This window comes from Exophiala mesophila, assembly GCF_000836275.1.
Source record: "Exophiala mesophila strain CBS 40295 unplaced genomic scaffold supercont1.4, whole genome shotgun sequence".
NCBI lineage: Eukaryota > Fungi > Ascomycota > Eurotiomycetes > Chaetothyriales > Herpotrichiellaceae > Exophiala > Exophiala mesophila.
Genome location: NW_015622507.1, coordinates 2,663,717 through 2,681,698, shown reverse-complemented (window position 1 = coordinate 2,681,698; position 17,982 = coordinate 2,663,717). Strand labels below are relative to the sequence as shown.

Sequence of the window (17,982 nt, the reverse complement as noted above, 5' to 3'; positions counted from 1 at the left end):
TACAGTCACTGACGCATTTTATACCACGTGATATGTGATCCGCTCTCGTCGGACTTGTATCTAGAATACCGTCGAGGATGAGAATTCACAGATTTGTTAAAGGCTAGCCAGTCTACGGATATCCATCTCTGGTTTTCTGGAGACAAACAGGTAGAGGCTCTGCAAAATTCTGTCATCAACGTAGTAATTTCCTCAATGTCTTGCACAGGAGCAGCGGCATTTTCCAATGCCGCCTCGCTATGATGACGATAGTCCAGTAAGACTATTGTCGGAGTCCAAGTGAGACTGTATGGAGGTGAGAACGATAAGATACGTCTCTGGCTAGCCTTGCTTCGATCCATACCCCACAATTCCTCTCCAGAGTCAACAGAGCTCGTCCGGCCCCACAGTCAACTTCTGTCCATAGTCACCAACATCGGCTTTATATGGTATCAACTGACTCGACGGTCGACTGTGTGACATGATGATGCTCACATAATACGATCATATCAAGGTCGATTCGAGAGAGTTGTTGAAGTGCGAGTCATCAAGCACGAGTCGGGCTTGATATAGAATGTGTAGATCAGTCCATATTGGGAATAGCCTCTGTCTGACTCGCTGTGTCTCTTTAAGCACTGCAGGCTCAGATGGCGTTTTTGGGTTGGGACATCACAGGTCCTCAGGTGAGATTCGTAATCGAAGGCATTCTCCTTAATCTTGTATTGCTAAATAAACGGCATCCCACATGTCCTGACTCGAGGCGGAGAGACTCATCAGCAATAGGTCAGAGATGGAGAGGAGTCAATCTTTGCTCAGATCAGATCTTGGTTATAGGAGGAGTGATGCAGTTAGATGAGACCAGGGTTCCTCAGAAGAAGCTGCGTCTGTCATGATCCATTACTCCCAATCAAAGTATAACGATGAGTGCTCATGGGTTGCATTATCGATAAATAACAACAGCACATCCCCAACTTGATATTTTCCAATCTCACCAACTCGGTGTGCTGCCAGACTACCAAGCAGCGTCGATTCGGACGATGTCCGAACACAGTCATGGATCACTGTTGATGCCGAAACCCTCTCTGTGGCATTATTCGCCTAATCCTCGATTCCCGAAAAGCTAGCAAGCGAGAGAGTTCGACAACGTGCTCCTCGGTCGTCTCTATCATCTTGGTCACCGCAGTCTTGGGCCACCTGTGGCTCTTCCAAGAGCAGCTTCTTGGAGGATTTGGGGGCTTCAAACGAGAGGGCGAGGTTGGTTATGGGAAAGCTCTCGTCAAAAGAAGGAATATCATTTCTGTGAAAAATGAGACGTGCACAAGGAAAGGAAACAAAGCCACATACCTCAACTCGGGAAAGAGATTGAAAAACTCGGACCTCATGCTCCAGCAACGGAGGTCAGCCTGTCTGGTGATAAAATCGAGCGAATACGAGTACATGCCCGTCAGGTCGTTGCGGACGAAGGTGTCTTCAGGGTGATGGTTCCAAACGAAGCGACAATAGTTCCGAAAGCTGTCCATGAAACGGTTGGTGGCATACTTGCGAGGTGCAAAGAGAATATGCTCTCGGATCCCCGGCCAGACAAAATGCTCGACCAACGGATCATGCTCGAGGTATGCCTGAGCGGGCCGCGCGATCATAAAGCCTGGTAAAGCCAGATCAGGCGTTAGGTAAGGTCGGACCTGTGCCTGATATTGCATCCGCATCACGCGCATGATTGCCAAACGCTCTGGAACACCAAGGGCTGAATAGAGGGACTCGTCGAGGTGGCGAAGCCACAGCCAACCCGGATCGAGGTAGTACCGAGCGGTCACAGATGCCCAGCCATGAAGAACGGCTCGGACAGGAATATCTTCTTCGTACTCCAAGGGTGTCTGGTGATGCTGAGGCATGGTGAGGATGAAGCTTAACAGGCTGCCGGCAAGGTACCACAGTCTTCCATCCAACATCCGATCTTGAATGATCTGCACTGCAATTTTATTGATATTTTGAGTTATTTCGGCTTGCTCTTGATTGGAATGAACAAGTGGGAAGTCATCCTCATGTATGATGGGCAGTGACGCATCATTTCCGGTGTCGACGACAACTTGATCAGGCAAAGCGCACTGCTCCGGGCTCGAGTGTGAGGATTTGTTACCGGTCGAGTTCGCTTGAGGGGAATCGAAGTACGCTCTCACATGCGTCTGGTCTTGTTCTACCGGGATCATGGTCTGCTCATCGTGGAAGGGGTTCTCAAGCTGGACAGAGGACTCTTTCGATGTGGTTGGCAAATCAGGCAACTTGACATGGCACATATCGTCGTCATCGTCGCGGTCACCGGAATGAGAGTCGGATTTGGGCTGGTCCGAGTCTTTGTCGCTTTTGGTGGCCAGCAAGGAAGTCAGGTCTACACCTTCTACCAGTTTGTTGACGCCACGAATGATCTCTCGTAGTCTATTGATCTCCTGCTGGCTCTCATTTAGCCTGTCGACCAATTCATTCATGCGGCCTTGATCGCTGTGACCTTGTTGTAGAGCTCTGACAAGACCCTCGAGGTGAGCAATTCGGTTTTTGGTTTTAAGACGAATCTGTCGTTGTGCCTCACGATCACACTCTCGCTTCCTCTCCAATTGCGCCTTGGACAATTTTGGTCTCTTGGGTTTGGAGGTCTGCAGGTCATCTCCAGATGGTGATATGTCGCGCTTAGTGGACATTTTGGCGTTGATTGCAGTGATGATACATTAGGTGCAATGAAGTTTCACTTGAGAATCATCAAGCCATAATTGCAATGACCCTGGAAGTGGATGGTGTCAGGTGGGAGGCCAAGGTTTTTGGTTACCTAAGGTGAAGTGTCTCGATAGGTTGTACCACGGATGGAATGGATGTCCTATGCCCCAGCTCCACACCCCATCAACGAACCCCATGTCACGAATGGTGAATTCTGGGGACTCACAGACCAAGGGGCCCGATGAGCCATCCCCGAGGTGGGCGCGGGGGGAGTGGGAGGGGTGGCGTGGATGGCTCGCGCCCGAGATGGATCCTGGTTCGTCTTTCCACGCAAAGGGAGGCCTGAAATGGGCTCGATCGGACGGAGGACTGCTGGTAATGTTTGGAAATAGTCTCGCCACATACGTGAGTTTCCGTAGTCAGCGGCGTCGACTCATTCATGACATGGAGAAAGCCTCGGCCGAAGTAGTCAGAATAGAATGACTCAGAGGAGAAGTTTCAGGAATTGAGGAGGAAAGGGAAAAGATGGGGAAGACGCTAAACTACATTGAGGGGTGACGCACCTGCTCTAGATTTCAGCGTTCTTTTGAGCAGGAACGACCGACCCGACCCATGTGGGCACTTCGAAGAATGGAAGGAGCCTTGGAAGACATGGAAGAGTTCCACATGCGCGAGGCTGTCGTGACGGGAGAATTGTTCAAGGTGATTATAGCGTCCAGATCCAAACGAGATGGAGTTTACCCTCTCCGAGGTGGGTGCAGTGGAAGCGATCCCTCCTCCCACGCCGCCACCACCACCGCGACCGGAGCCATTGTTACCCACCAACATATTCAACTCTGGCACGGAACATAAGTCGAGATAGGCTAGCATTAGTTGTTGCTAGACAGAAGAGAACTCTGTCTGGGGATTGAGCGTCCTTATAAGAACTATTTAGAACCTAGGCTAAAACTGCTCGACCCAATAAAGATCCCAATCTATCTAGGCACGCTTCTTCAAGTACAAGGTTTGAGAGTTGCAGAAGCTTCGAAGGCCTGAGATGGACCATTCGGAGCCAACACCACTCTCCTTGTGGCCTCCAAAAGGCGCATTGGGGTCGACCTCGAGATGGGTGTTGACCCACACGCTGCCGGCCTCAAGCTGTCTCGCTAATCTGCTAGCTTGTTCCAAGTCGTTGGACCAGACTGAGGCGCCGAGACCCATCTTGGTGTTGTTGGCACGAGCAATAACGTCGTCCTCGTCCTTCCATGTCAAGAGAGGAACAATAGGTCCGAATGGCTCTTCGGTGACAATGCGAGAGTCGTCGGCGGGCTTGTCAATGATGGTGGGTGTGATCTAAGGAAAGAGTCAGACATGGGAGTTGTTCTTCACGTGGTGCCAGTGTGAACTTACGAAATAACCGGGCTTATCCTCGTTCTTGCCGCCAACTGCGACATTCCACTTCTCTTTCTCAATGTCGGAGAAGAAGGTCTTGACCTTTTCATATTGCATCGAGTTCTGGATGGGTCCCACTAGAAAGTAGAAGAGATTACCGTTAGTGATTGAACCTCATGGCAAGCAACCATATTTCGGTGGCAAGAGCGCGGACACAACATACAGAAAACACCCTCCTCGTTTCCTTCGCCGACCTTCAAGGTCTTGGTGAAAGCCACAATGGCCTCGCGGAACTTCTCGTAAATGTCTTCGTGCACGTAGATACGCTTGATGGCCAAGCAGATCTGGCCGGAGTTGAGGAAGGCAAGTGTGCCAATCTACATTAAAGGTTAGACAGTCCATAGCGCACAAGAGCAAACGTCGTTCTCACCTTCTGGGCGACAGTGGCAATATCGACGTCCTTGCAGATAATGGCAGGATCCTTTCCACCCCTACTACCATTAGTTTTCTGAACAAGGTCAGGAAATAAAGCCAATACTTACAACTCAAGAGTAACTCTCTTCAAGGTCTTGGAAGCACTCTCCATCACCTTCTTACCGGTGAAAGTTGAACCAGTGAAGCTGATCTTGTCTGGGCCAGGGTGGGCAGTCAGCCATGGGCCGAGGTTATCATCCTATTGGAGCACACGAACGAGATTAGTCATGGATCGAAGAAAGAGAAAAACAATACCCTCGGTAAGCACGACGAAATGGTAATTACTACTTACACCGCTGAGAACCTGGACAACACCAGGGGGGAAATATTGCTGAGCCAGCTCGCCGAGCTTGAGGTCGCAATAGGGGGTAAATGGAGAAGGCTTGATGATGATGGGGTTTCCAGTGATGACAGAGGGGGCGATCTTGCCGCAGGCGAGATGGACAGGGAAGTTCCAGGGAACGATTCCAACCGTCACACCGAGGGGTGTGTATCGGACAATGACTTGCTTGTCGTCATCCTCTTGAACAACCTGTTCATCAAACTTGATGTCGGCCAGAGCACGGAGCCAGTGTACACCGGTTTGAATCTCTCCGACGGCGAATTGGTTCTGGAGAATGGGGTTAGTATTGAAAGACCGAGGCAACTTATGGTGAAGTGAATGCTCCCGCTCTCGAGGCATAACGTACGGGTTTACCCTGCTCAGATGTGAGCAACTTGCCAAACTCTGGAACGTATTTCTCAAGGCCATCGGCAAAGTCCTTGACAGCCTTCTGACGATCAGCAAGAGGCACCTTAGACCAGGTCTTGAAAGCGGCCTTGGCGGCAGCAACAGCATCGTCTACATCCTGCTGCGTCGACACTGGGACTTCAGCGAGGGGCTTGCCCGTGGCAGGGTTGGTGCCGTGTCTGGTCTTTTCGGTGGTGGTCAGCTTGCCATTGATGGTGTTGTAGAAACCATTGAAGACATCAAAGTCTTTGGTCGATCCGAGGGAGCCCATATTGATAGAAGGTTTCGAGGGGTATATCTTTTGTGGGTAAGGACAGGATGGATTCGGAGAGAGAGATTTACAGCCCGTGGAGGTAGTAGTGATGGCGAGCGAACGAGTATATATGGGACATTGGCCAGTCCCTGGGATTTGCACAGCAGCGTAATCGAGAACCCTAAAGTCCGTGCCACGGCGTTTGTTCAGATCGAGGGGCAAGGGCATGATTCGTGTGTTGCGGGGCAATCAAACTTCACCTCGGGAGTTGATGCGCGGGCGCGGGTGGCCGTGAAGGCGTCGTGGCACCAGGTCAGGTCGTTCTGCATCAGTAACCCTGACATAGTCCCACGGCGATCTCTTCATCACTACAGTACCTTACATGACTATCTGCGGTAATTACTGATCATGAGTTCGGCTCCACTACTGAATACCTATCTTGAACCGCTTTAGTGCTCACTATTCAATGTTGTATTGACCGTGATGGTCGGCCGCCTGAATGTTATCAATGGCGAGGTTTTGTAAGAATTAATGAAGGCTGTGAAACACGTTGGTGGGGAGAGAATGCCCCAGAAGCCAAACATGACATCCTAGGTACCTTGGACCAGGGTCGAGGAGAGAAAGGCGGGCTTTAGAGGGGTATTGCTGCCTTGTCATGATCCTTGAGTGGTTCAAAAAGAATCTCTTTAAACGCACAAAACTAAACAATGTATGGGTAGCGAATGGCGCGGAATACCTCCAGCCTATCGTGTACATCTTCGCCTTTGGCCAGTTCCACTTTTTCTTCTGTACAGATCACTGACTCTCTTCAGTCGTGTTATTTGTCATGACTTCAGAGAACGACCTGACTGATGAACCTCGGGAACTTCAGGTTGTGGAGTTTTTGCCAGCCAGTCAGGTTGGCGCCATGATTTTGCTAGTGGACTGCTCAGGGCAACCCGGGAATCACCAACCTGCCTGCCTGTGTGAAGCTTAACTTCATCTAGCATCGAGGTGAATTGCCCTTTCGGGTAACTGAATCGGGACTTCTTTCTGAGTGATTCTATTGAAATGTAAAAGACGGGTAATGATTAAGCGCGACATTAGCAGGAGGCATGATCGATAGAGATAGCAGTTCTCCCCTTAGGTCTCGAGGCTACTCTAGTGTATCTCTAAAGAAATTTTTCATAGTTGCGGCCTTGTTGTACCTGCTGAGAGGCTATGTACACCAAAAGCGGCGGTTAGATTGATATTTGTCCTTAATGTGTTCCAGATCAGCACTCTGAATCCTTCGTAAATGGGAGAATATCCATCCTGCACAACCTTAACACCCCCGAGTGTCTGCGGCGCGCCATCTCTTACGGGCGAGTGTGGCAATTGTCGGATGCAAGTCCTTCCTGGGACGAATTAATGCGATGGTTGGATGGATGCTGATTGACCCGAGGATCACTATATCCGGAAACTTAAGTGAGGTCCTCCCTGCAACACAGCCAAATCCACGGAATTAACGAAGATACACATGAAAATCACCATGGTCTGGACCTTCGGGAATGGGATGGCCTTATACCAAGGATTACTGATATTTCATCATCGTTGGGTTGTAGGCCTCGAAGCTGGTGGCCTGGAAATTCCTCGGCCCACGGATCAGGCTGTGCGACAAAACATGGATTTCTATGGAAGTGTCGCAATTTGTGTGTATCGTGCTGACTTTAAGGTTATCATTATGCTGACTTATCAGCGACACGTGAGAGTCATAGAGAATCAAGTGCCCCACCCTACTACGTATGATGACTTTGTACTCCGCAATAGAGATACGTCACGTGATGTCGAACACGTGAGCAATTGTCACCAACCTGACTCTTTGTCGATTGACCTGAGTGTCTTTCACAACTACAACTACAACTACAAGGTATTCAGGTTCCAAACTCTGTGTTCATGTGCCTATTTCATAGACATGGTAGACTATGTCGACAATAACCAATCAGCTTGTCGCCGTAATCCCTGCCGCATTAATGATCCTCCGATTTTGCCCTGCTACCCATATGACTCTCGAGTCATCCAAACTGACTCGGGAGTGTTTGCACATGAGTCTACCTCAGACGTATCTGCCACACTTCATCACTGCTGACAATGATATTGCACAGTCATCAACCGCCAGTCTCCATTTCCTAGGTGTCCATCTCCCCACAGAGTTCGACTTGACCACCCATCTTTCTCGCCAATTACCCCCGTTTCCCCAGATTCTGGACTCTCTGGCCCCCAACCTTTAGACCTGGTTGGGCCAATCTCCATGTTGCGACTACGAGTATACAAATCTTGACTCTCTCCTCATGAATCGCGACCTCCCATGGGTGATCGTCCCTCATTCAAGGTGGGGAAGGGGCGCATAATGATGAGTCCACCCGAGGTCTCAGACACACAGCCGTGTCCTGTAGCGAATCTTGTCCCCTTCTCTAGGGTCCCTAATCGACCAATGATACAGGTAGGTCGACTCTAGACTCTCGAATCTCTCCATCTAGAAGCGAAAACCGGGGATGTGGCAACATGCTTTGAGCCGCTCGGTCCATGGAGTGGTCCTGATATACTTCGAGACAATCCCTTATATACACTATGCCCCTCTCTTGCAGACAATGCTTGTGAGTGTGGTTTGGTATTAATCTAGCCAAAAGAGCCATCCTTTCAGAGCTCATCTCATCTCATCCAACGCCTGCAATATGGCAACGGTATGAACATTCAACCCTTTAGGAGACCCCCTTGCAGCCACTGACCATTTCCAGACTACGACAACTATCACCAGAGCCCAGGCCAAAGCGGCCGCGGATAAGCTCTCCGAAAAGTCACAAGTCGGTGACTTCAACTGGGATGGTACGTTTTATCCCCTCGAAGCATTCCCTGACTACGCAGTTCGCTCATCATTACAGATGTCCTCGTCCCCTCCAAAGCCGGCACTGGTCTTACCAAATGGTACTATCAGCGTCGAACACTGTTCCAATATGCTGGCCTTCTTGCTACTGGGCTGGCTTCTTTTTATCAGCTAGAGTCTCCTGCCCTTCGAGCTGCCGGCCTAGGATTTCTCTTCCCTGGCGCAGGACTCATTGCCGTTGGCACCATTCCATCGCTGGTCGTGTTTCTGATCTCCACCGCCCTCATTCCATTCGTCCTATTTGCCTGGTTTGGTATGGGAGGTGTTATCTTTCCTCTTACCCTGTGGATAGGCACCAGTCTTCTGTCAGCTTTCTTGGCCCGAGACTCTTTGCTTGAATTCGCTGGGCCCCTGTGGACCGCCATCTGCATCGGAGGTGTACTCTACCTGACATACGCAACCTTGGCTGCCAATGCCGTCGCCAGAAAGAAGCGTGAGACTCGCAACGCCTACCTTGTCAATGAGGTGCAAAAAAACCAGGCCCAGGCTACCGAAACCGAGTTGGGCTCCCGTGAGCTCACCGAGAGACAGCTCCGCTTCCTTCAATGGTTCATCGAACTTGGCCTAACCCCCAAGGATGACTTCTCATACCACGATGTGATTGATCAATTCCAAACTTCGGCCATTCGCTATCAATTATACGAAGCCGTCAGTGATTTGGGAATGTATCAGTATCTCTTCGCGCCCAACTTCCACGGCTATCTCTCTCAAGCCCAGCGCAATCTCATTGAAAAGTCCTTTACAAAGAAGGTCATGGAGTAAGTCATCAATGACTAAACATGTTCCCATCATCACTGCTTACATGATTTGTTTTAGATTCTGGAAGTGGGAATCCATGGCTGGTAAATTCAATGCACACGATTGGGACCCAATCAAGAAGGACAACATCATGGTGACTGGTTATATCCTTCAAGCCGTCGGCATTTACCAAGCCAACACGGGCGACGATCGATACACCAAACCTGGCAGCATGACCTTTGAAATCACCGACAAGCTCAAGTTTCCATACGACCTGTCCGGCGTTGCTAAAGCCGTCTTCCGAAATATGAACGAAGCTGCATACTGTCTGTATCCCTGTGAGCCCAACTGGCTCTACACACCTTGCAAGTAAGTTACCCTGCCCGCCTGTTACTCGTGCTCTTATGTGGCTTTCCCCCCCATGACTTACTTACCACTTACCACTCTCCAGTCTTGTCGGCGTCAGCGGCATCACCATCACCGATCGGATTTTAGGAACCAACTACGGCGACCAACTTCGCGAGAAATTCAAGCATGCCTTGGAAACCGAGTTCACCGATCCTGACGGCAGTATCCTCCCCATTCGCAGTGAACTGACTGGCTTTACGGTAAGCATTCCCATCACGTTTGATCGCGCTTGAAATACTAGTGAACCCACATTCTCTAACCCCGATCAAACAGATCCCCGGCCTCGCCGGCGCCCTCTCCGACACGGTCAACTCCCTCCTCTGCGCCGCATATCTCCCCGCCATCGCCCACCGCAACTGGGCCTTTACGAAGAAAGAAACCTGCCAATACGACGCCAACGGCCGCCTCCACCTCGTCAACCTCCTGGGCGCCGATAAACTCGACCCGGGCAACTACAAAGCCGGCGAAGGCGCCATCCGCTGCATCACCGCGGCGGCCGCCGCGGAATTCGGCGACGAAAAAATCGCCTCTGATCTCCTCCAACAACTCGACGAAGAATACCACCCTGTCATCCAGACCAAGACCGGAGCGCTCAAGAACAACGGCGTCAGTACACTCGAACAAGGCACGACTTTGCGTGCTCGTATCGGTAAATACCAGGATTGGACGAGGATGATTCGTGTGGGTCCGCCGAAACATATCTTCCAAGCACCGATTCTGGACGATGTCAAGTTTCCCGAGGTTTTGGTGGCCAAGGCGTATTCTCAGGATGGTGAAAGTGTGGAGTTGGTGGTTTATAATGGGAAACAGCCGGGCGTGTTTGGCTTGGGGTTCAAGAATTGTAAGCCGGGAGAGAGATATACTTTGATGGGCCAGGAGAAGACGGTGGCCAAGGATGGGACGGTCAAGTTTGAGGTCAGTGTTGATGGTCGTACGGCGGGGAGATTGGAGCCGGTGGCTAAGAACTGAGTGGAAGTGAGAGATGAGTGCTGATGGTGGTATGCGAATGCAATTATCATTATCATCACTCTCCTTCATCTTTCTGATGCTTTGTCTGCATTGAAATGACTTTACGTACGTTGGCTGTCTCTTGTCTTTGAGTATCAGAGGGGAGGGATGAGGAAGGGAAGAAGGGAGAAAGCAAGCAAGCAGCAACAAGAACGCGATGGAAAGCAGATTTCCTTAGGTACATGGTACAGGTACTGAGACAAAATTGAGGAAGAGGATACCAGCGTCATCCTCCATGACAAGTCGTTGATCATACAAGACTATTGAGACCGCGTTAGACTGAGATTGTACCTAACGAAGGCAAGGTCATTGACGGGTCGCTCTGTTGTGATAATAGAATAGCAGGGTATCTTTCAATCTATCTCGAACATGCATGCGTATCATCCATTCAACACCGTCCTAATCATTATCATCACCAGTATTTCCCGTACCCACACTGGCTGCCTCACCAGTCTCAGTCCCCTTTTCCGCCGCATTTCCGGTGCCACCACTACCACCACCACCTCGTCGTTCTCGTTCCCTCCTCGCCTTGGCACCTGCTTTGAGACTCTCCCATTTTTCCTTGTATTTGTTAATCGTTTCTCTCAATTTTGCATTTTCGTCATCTTTCTTCCTGGCTCGCGCGTCGCTCTTCTTGAGGATATCCTCCAGTTCGGCGATTCTCCTAGTCAGGCTTTCGTCGGTTCCTATATCGAGTGGTCGAGAACTATTCTTTCCACGAGAATTCTCGGGTGACAACATTGGTGTGGTCAGAGGAGAGCGATGGATAGAACGCACGCTTTGGGCTAATGCGGTGGTTGCGGTTTGGGAAGACATTTCGAACATGTGTAATCGTCGAGAAAGCGTGTCGGAGAGGTGTTTGAGTGCTTTGTTCTCCAATGCGAGTTCTTCCATGGTCTTGCCGCCGACTTTGGCCTCGTTACGACCATGGTTGCGGAATCGGCCTAGTGGTTGATTCGCGCCATTGGATTCTCGTGAGCGTGGGCTGGCGTTGATGAGTGTGCTTTGAGCGTCGACAAAGTCGTCTTCGGAGATGTTGGAGAGAGTAGATGGTTGACGATGATGGCCGCGCATTCCGCGAGATTCTTCACGCTCTGCACGACTCATGATGTCGGCGTAAGAGATTGTTCCTCCGGTTGTAGGTACAACGTAAAAAGACTCGGAGGGGTTGGAGGAAGTGTCCCTGTTGGTTGATACGGCGCGCAAAGCGGCTTTGGAGATTAGTTGAGAATAATCGACAGAGGAGGCGGCTGATGGTGGGTGTGGAGTTGGGTGTGTTTGTGACTTGGGAGATTTGAGCGTCGTTTGTGGAGGCACTGGCTGTGATTTTGGTGCGACCAAACCGGTGAGAGGGAGACTAGCAAAGGCCAACGGGGCGCTCAACTTAGACATGAGGCTTTCGAAAGAGGTATAGAACTGTTGGAAGGGGGCATCCGCCGCTGTTGTGTTGTGATCATTTGTGTCAGACTGATTCGAGTCTTCTGTGGCGAGGGACGGCGGCGCCCACGGAGGTCGACCATTCGCAGTTCTACTTGTATGAGCTGTAGACTCGGTGGCTTCAACGTCTTCTTTGGTAACTCTGCGTGACGAGCGATCGTCTTGAGTGATCTGGCCATCGGCGTGTTGATTGGAGACAAGAGGAGAGACTGGGGTAGGCCGTTTCTGACGGGGATTTGGTATACCTCGAGCAGAAGCGAGGTTGCTTGCTATCGAGGAGGAGAGGTCGCGGTTGGAAGATCTGGGAGCTCGAGGTAGACGTGGCGGGAGAACAGTTGGGTCGGTAGACGAGGTCTTGGTCGCATCGTTTTGAAGGGGATATGAGGTTGATTGAGTGGTGTTGTTGGGTGTTGCAACAGTTTCCGGAGCCGGCTTTTCGTGACTCGCTCTCAACAATTGACCCAATCTCTTATGATGTTGTTCAAGTAATGTCAGGATGCGGAAAGCCTCTATATCTGAGGTCGCTTGAGCCGCCGTTGCGAACTCGGCCGCAGCGAGGTCATGTTCTTCACTTGCGGCGACTGGGTTGGAACGGCGGGATTCAAGAGCCGCATTTCGGGCGTGAGTATGAGCCTGTAGAGTGTATTAGAGTCACAACTTGTTGAAAAGAGACAGTATGAGTGAGACTCACCAAAGTCAGCGGGGCGGTCTCCATGAAGATGTCACCCAGTAGATTTCAAAGGGGGGAGATAGATGAATGTGACCACTCTACATCTGGAACGTGGTGTTGACCATGACGGAGAGGCTATGCGAAGGAGGTCGCCGCTTTGCTAAGGGTGCAAGGGACTGCTTCAAATCGTGACAGATTGGAAGATGTCGAAGTGAAGGTGAAGGTGAAGGTGAAGGTGAAGGTGAGGATGAGTCGAGTATCGTCATTGAAGACAGGCGAGGCTGCGGCGTTCTGATTGATGGGTTTGAATAGGCACGACAGGCACAACAGGCAAGATAGGCATGATAGGCTAAGGTCAGGCGCAGTTGTTAGGGCTGGTTTAGGGCTGGTCTTGGCGTAAGCGCCCCGGTAAAATGCCGGTGGGGGGGAGGGTCTAGGGGCCGAGGGGCGCCTACGCCGCCTAAGTAACCGATCAGATCGGCCACCCCACATCATGATGAAACCACAGGTTACCTTAACACTGCTTAGGTAAGGTGTGTGGGTGTCGACGTCCCCAGTCAACAGCAATCGACGGCGGCGAGAGGCAGACACGTCAACCATAGGTACCTACCTAAGCTAAGGTAGGCTTGTGGCTGTGCTACTTTTGTTCAATCGAGTTTTCAGAAGACATACTCGAAATCGGTGTGTGATGCGCCTGACTAGAGACTCCGTACTGGTTTATCTAATACAAGACTATCTATCATATCTATCCATCTTTCGATTTCTTCAGGTGCGTCGACTCACAACAATAGGGAGTTGAGACGAACTGATAAGCATTCGTACCTTCAAGGATTGGGGTCTTGACAGGCCTCGTCGAGCGATTGATACTCCGGAGTCCGAAATCTCCAGAATCCGCCCGATTCTTCTCCATCTCCCGCAATCAAGTTCACTTGTGATTCTGAATGCAGCCCCAACCAGGACGTGAACCCCCTTTTGTAGTCCCGATCCCAAAGACGTTGTTCTTCTACTGCAAACACTCCGCCATTAGACTTCTGGTCGATGTCTCCCATCTCAGAGCTCTAGTTTGGCTGATTCAAAGGGTGAACAAATACTCGGGATGGTCATGGCCCAAGTCTCTAATCTCTTCCTCCGACTTTCCTTCGATCCGATTGTTGTAGGCCCCGAGCTTCTTCAGCTTATTCACACGAAAGAGATGCAGCATTGCCAGAGCCACAATGATCGTGCACAAAACCGAGAAAGCAGCGTTCAGTGCATGGCCTCGGATATATCGAGGTGCGTCTGCCAACATATAAGTCCAAGCCGCGACCAGGCCACCAATGTTACCAAAGCCAACCACAGTTCCTGCGACGATCGCCCTTGTCATATGGCCCGCGCTATTCTCCACCGACCAAGCAACAAACATCGGTGATGCCGTAAATGCTCCCGTCAAACAGAAGAAGAGGGCAAGATAGTGCACACCCAGAGGCATATTGTCGACAAGGAGCAAGATAAATCCCAGTGTGGTGATCGGCATGACACTGACAATGAAGATGCCTCTGCGGTGTATGCGATCCGAGGACAAAGTGACTGTGATACACACGAGTGCAGCCCAAACGTAAGGAGGCACGGACAGAAGCTGACTGTGAATTCCACTATATCCCATGGCGTTGAGGATAGATGGGACAAACAGTGCCATTGAGTTCATCGTCAACAGACTGCAGAACGACGCCAGTGATATGAGAACCGTGTTTAAATTGAAGATGGCGCGCCGAACGTATTTCATCTTCAACTTCTCGATGTGGGTCGTCCTTAAATCCAAGCTGATGCGCGCAACTGCGACATGCCTCTCTTCCTCGGTCAGGAAAGAGGCCGTGCTTGGCGCCGAAGGCAGGATAAAGAAAGCCGTCACGCCAAGGGCAATTGAAATGATGCCTTCAAAGAAGAAGATATTTCGCCATGTGTGGATGATGCCCCATGGTGGGATCTGGCTGAATCCCGACGCGAGGAGGCCCCCAAATGCGACGCTGAACACGACTCAGTAAAGATGCGACAATATAGACGAGAATTCTGTCACGACTTACCTGGCAGATGCAACACTCGAGTAAAGTCCGACGCGGCTAACTAGCTCATCTCTTCGATAACTGTGCTACACGTTAGCTGATGTGACATGCAAAGTTGAGCTCGACGCACAAGCACGATAGCGTGTAAGTGATACCAGGCATTATTCCTGCGATCGACCCATGGTTAGATTGAACCATACTGACGGTGAAATGGACACACCTGCTTCGAAGATACCAAGGCAAACTCTTGCGGCGATGAAGCCCTGGTGGGTCTGCATCGTCGACATGCACGTAGTAATGATACCAAATGATATGGCCAAGAAGGGGACTGGCAAACAAAGGGTCAACCGAGTCGCAGATCCAGTCGACGGAGACCTACTTACTCCATATCTTCGGCCCAAGGATCTTGCACAGTATGTTGGCAGGTCTTGATTGCTTGTTAGTCGAGGCACCCGAAACAGTCGAAGAGAATGTCCTTACACTTCCAACAGAATATATGTTACAAAGAAACCGCTGAGTCCAATGTTGAAGCGATTGCCCGTGAGCTCGAGATCCTTTCCCATACCTGTAGTCGGGTCAGCGCCTGTCCGGTGCAGTACAGCCCGGGAGATGCTCACCAAGGACACGTGCATTGCCGGCATTTGATCTTGATCCTGATTAGACGACGTCTTGCAGCCGAGATATGTATCTTACCTATCAATGAAAGCAAAGAGGTAGACGAGGGTCAGCACTGGCATCAGTCGCATGTCGAGCTTCCGCCGAACTCTAGCTTCGACCACAGGGTCGATGGCATGTGTATGAATTCCAAACTGGCCCCCCTCTACCTCAGTTACTGCTGATAGCTTGTCCACAACTTGCGCCATTGTAAGGGGCCTGCTGTGTTTTGTCTTTTTCTGCCTTATGAGCCAACCATTGAACGAGATAAAGAGCCATCAGGCGAGATCTTATATAGAATCTCGGACCCTCCACCCCCCGCCCCCTCTCCCCCTGGAGATGCAGAAATCCCACCTACATTGCTACCCCGGACATTGGCATCTCGGGGTAGGGGTACATGACAAGAGATGTCCAAGCAGCGGTGTCATTCACGACCGATCTTTACCCGGTTCCGCTGCCGTTGATACGCGGCCGAGCTGCCTTGTGCTTGCTCCACCCTCCTAGAAATTGTTATGAGCAATTCAATCTATCAGTGTAGTTAATCCGAGGTCCGTGAAAGATCCACAAACCAGTTGTTGTTTAGGTCTCAGCGAATTAGGACTTGAGTTTCGATGCTTGACAATTCCACTCAATCCCGTGGATGGACTGAATTTCCAGCCGTATGTTCTGACGGGGAAAGGCGGCAACAGACTCCACACTTCCAAAATGAGGCATAGTCAAAATTCCTCATCTGGATACTTCGTATAACAAAGCCGCATCGCCGTAGTAGATTCTTGACGCAGTTGTCTAGAGTTATTCCCGTGCGATAAGTATCTCGCCGCTATCATGAAGTTGGCCGAGACGATGCATGGCTTGAAGCCCAACTCCGTCTTCGAGATCTTGGTCCAGACAGCCGGGCTGCTGATACTGGCTGTGAGTCGCGAAATCCGCCCATGTACCCTCTTCTAATCCGGCATCAGCTCATAGGTCAAACAGCTTGGTCGCTCTTCGACAAGCTTCGAAGTTTTCCAGGACCAATTGCGGCGAAATGTTCCTCGTTTTGGCTGGTGCAGCGATGCAGGCAAACTCGGCGCTCGGAGAGCGTCATGGCATTGCATCGTAAGTACGGGGATTTTGTGCGCGTGGCTCCGAACCACATCTCGATCAACCGGCCGGAGGCAGTGGCAGAAATCTACGGACATAAGACCGGCTTCGTGAAGAGCGACTTTTATGACGCTTTCTTACAGGTCACGCCTGTCGTATTCAACTGTCGAGGTGTCCCAACCCATCAACGGAAACGGAAGTACATGAATCCAGCTTTCTCCGCCCGTGCTCTCCAGGATTTTGAGCCGTACATGGACGAAGAGCTTCGTAAGTGGCAGGCCAAGCTTCTAGAGATGACAGAGGGCCCAGATCAGGCAACTGTGCTCGATTTCGCAGTTTGGAGTATGTACCAAGTGCTCATTTGATGTCAATGGCCATCCAGCTGATCGGTCTTAGCTAATTACCTCGCCTTCGACGTAATCGGTAGCTTTGCCTTTGGCAAATCATTCGATTTCATCAGCAAGGGCCGCGACGATATCAACCTGATCTCAACCATTGATATGCGAGGAGAGGTTCTCAATGCTCTTGGGGCAGTGCCTGTATGGCTACGTGGCTTGATGAAGTATAATGTGTTCGACAGATGGTGGTATCGAGGCCTCAGAGCTACAGCCAACCTCGAGAAAATTGGTCGTGCAGCATATCATCAACGCAAAGCTTCACCGGACACTCGCAAGGACCTTCTGAGCTACTTTTTCGCTGCACAACGATCAAACTCAGACGTATCACCTGATGAGCTTGAGATCATCGCCGAGTCCATTAGCTTTATTGTCGGTGGGAGCGATACAACGAGCAGCACTATGACTAACTTCATCGATATGGTCTCCCGTGACCGTGATCTACAGAGGAGGATACAAATGGAGATCGACAGTGCCTATCCTGGTCAGAAAGACGAGGATTGGGTGCCTTCGGAAAAAGAGATCCTGCAGAAACAGCCATTGTTGCTAGCAACTCTGCGCGAGGTGATGCGATTCCGCCCGACGAGCGCCACCGGCCTGCCCCGGCTGACTCCAAAAGGTGGGAAAGTTATATGTGGACAGTTCATCCCTGAAGGTGTAAGTTTTTCTTCTCTTCCACGTGTCCTATAAAAACCAGTACTCAACAAATGGCAGACGGTTGTCAGCGTACCGACTTGTGGTGTGTTGAGCGATTCCCGAGTTTTTGAAAACCCAGGCCATTTCACACCTGATAGATGGCTGCAAGATGATTCAAGCGCACTTCTGGACTTTTTTGTGCCGTTTTCAATAGGTCCAAGGGCATGTATCGGACGCAAGTAAGCCATTGGATCTTTTTGACGAGGGCGAGCCATCTGAACTGACCAGGTCGACTCTAACAGCTTTGCGTGGATGGAAATTCTAAAGGCCCTCGTTGTTGTCTTTAGACGTTTTGATGTGCAGCGGGACACTTTGGAAGCTACTGTGATCCGTGAGGGGTTCTTCAACAAGGCCGAAGAGTGCAAGGTCCGCCTGAGCCGACGATAGGCAGGACAATAGATGACAGGACAATAAACAATAGACAACCCGGGTGTCCAAA

At 50.7% G+C, this 17,982-nt stretch overlaps 5 protein-coding genes across 5 annotated transcripts; 2 read left to right on the top strand and 3 right to left on the bottom strand.

Annotated features, from left to right (window-relative positions):
- Window positions 1-115: 115 nt before the first annotated feature.
- On the bottom strand, window positions 116-3,140 carry PV10_06106 (uncharacterized protein). The gene is made up of 2 exons (XM_016370867.1): window positions 1,324-3,140; window positions 116-1,276 (listed from the first exon to the last, which is right to left on the bottom strand). The coding sequence occupies exons 1-2, from the start codon at window positions 2,670-2,672 to the stop codon at window positions 1,078-1,080; spliced, it is 1,548 nt and encodes a 515-aa protein (XP_016223160.1). The 5' UTR covers window positions 2,673-3,140; the 3' UTR covers window positions 116-1,077.
- Window positions 3,141-3,534: 394 nt separating this feature from the next.
- Window positions 3,535-5,650, bottom strand: PV10_06105 (uncharacterized protein). The gene is made up of 7 exons (XM_016370866.1): window positions 5,220-5,650; window positions 4,823-5,140; window positions 4,599-4,729; window positions 4,487-4,547; window positions 4,280-4,433; window positions 4,075-4,193; window positions 3,535-4,017 (listed from the first exon to the last, which is right to left on the bottom strand). Exons 1-7 carry the CDS (start codon window positions 5,529-5,531, stop codon window positions 3,664-3,666), a joined length of 1,449 nt encoding a protein of 482 aa, XP_016223159.1. The 5' UTR covers window positions 5,532-5,650; the 3' UTR covers window positions 3,535-3,663.
- Window positions 5,651-7,398: 1,748 nt separating this feature from the next.
- Window positions 7,399-10,673, top strand: PV10_06104 (uncharacterized protein). Its single transcript, XM_016370865.1, has 6 exons — window positions 7,399-8,215; window positions 8,270-8,357; window positions 8,414-9,173; window positions 9,232-9,522; window positions 9,605-9,761; window positions 9,835-10,673. The coding sequence occupies exons 1-6, from the start codon at window positions 8,207-8,209 to the stop codon at window positions 10,528-10,530; spliced, it is 2,001 nt and encodes a 666-aa protein (XP_016223158.1). The 5' UTR covers window positions 7,399-8,206; the 3' UTR covers window positions 10,531-10,673.
- A 219-nt stretch (window positions 10,674-10,892) lies between these two features.
- On the bottom strand, window positions 10,893-12,921 carry PV10_06103 (uncharacterized protein). Its single transcript, XM_016370864.1, has 2 exons — window positions 12,698-12,921; window positions 10,893-12,639 (listed from the first exon to the last, which is right to left on the bottom strand). The coding sequence occupies exons 1-2, from the start codon at window positions 12,719-12,721 to the stop codon at window positions 10,969-10,971; spliced, it is 1,695 nt and encodes a 564-aa protein (XP_016223157.1). The 5' UTR covers window positions 12,722-12,921; the 3' UTR covers window positions 10,893-10,968.
- Window positions 12,922-16,194: 3,273 nt separating this feature from the next.
- On the top strand, window positions 16,195-17,930 carry PV10_06102 (uncharacterized protein; the record flags this gene model as incomplete). The annotated part of the gene is made up of 5 exons (XM_016370863.1): window positions 16,195-16,281; window positions 16,329-16,794; window positions 16,849-17,504; window positions 17,562-17,722; window positions 17,786-17,930. 5 exons carry the CDS (start codon window positions 16,195-16,197, stop codon window positions 17,928-17,930), a joined length of 1,515 nt encoding a protein of 504 aa, XP_016223156.1.
- Window positions 17,931-17,982: the final 52 nt, after the last annotated feature.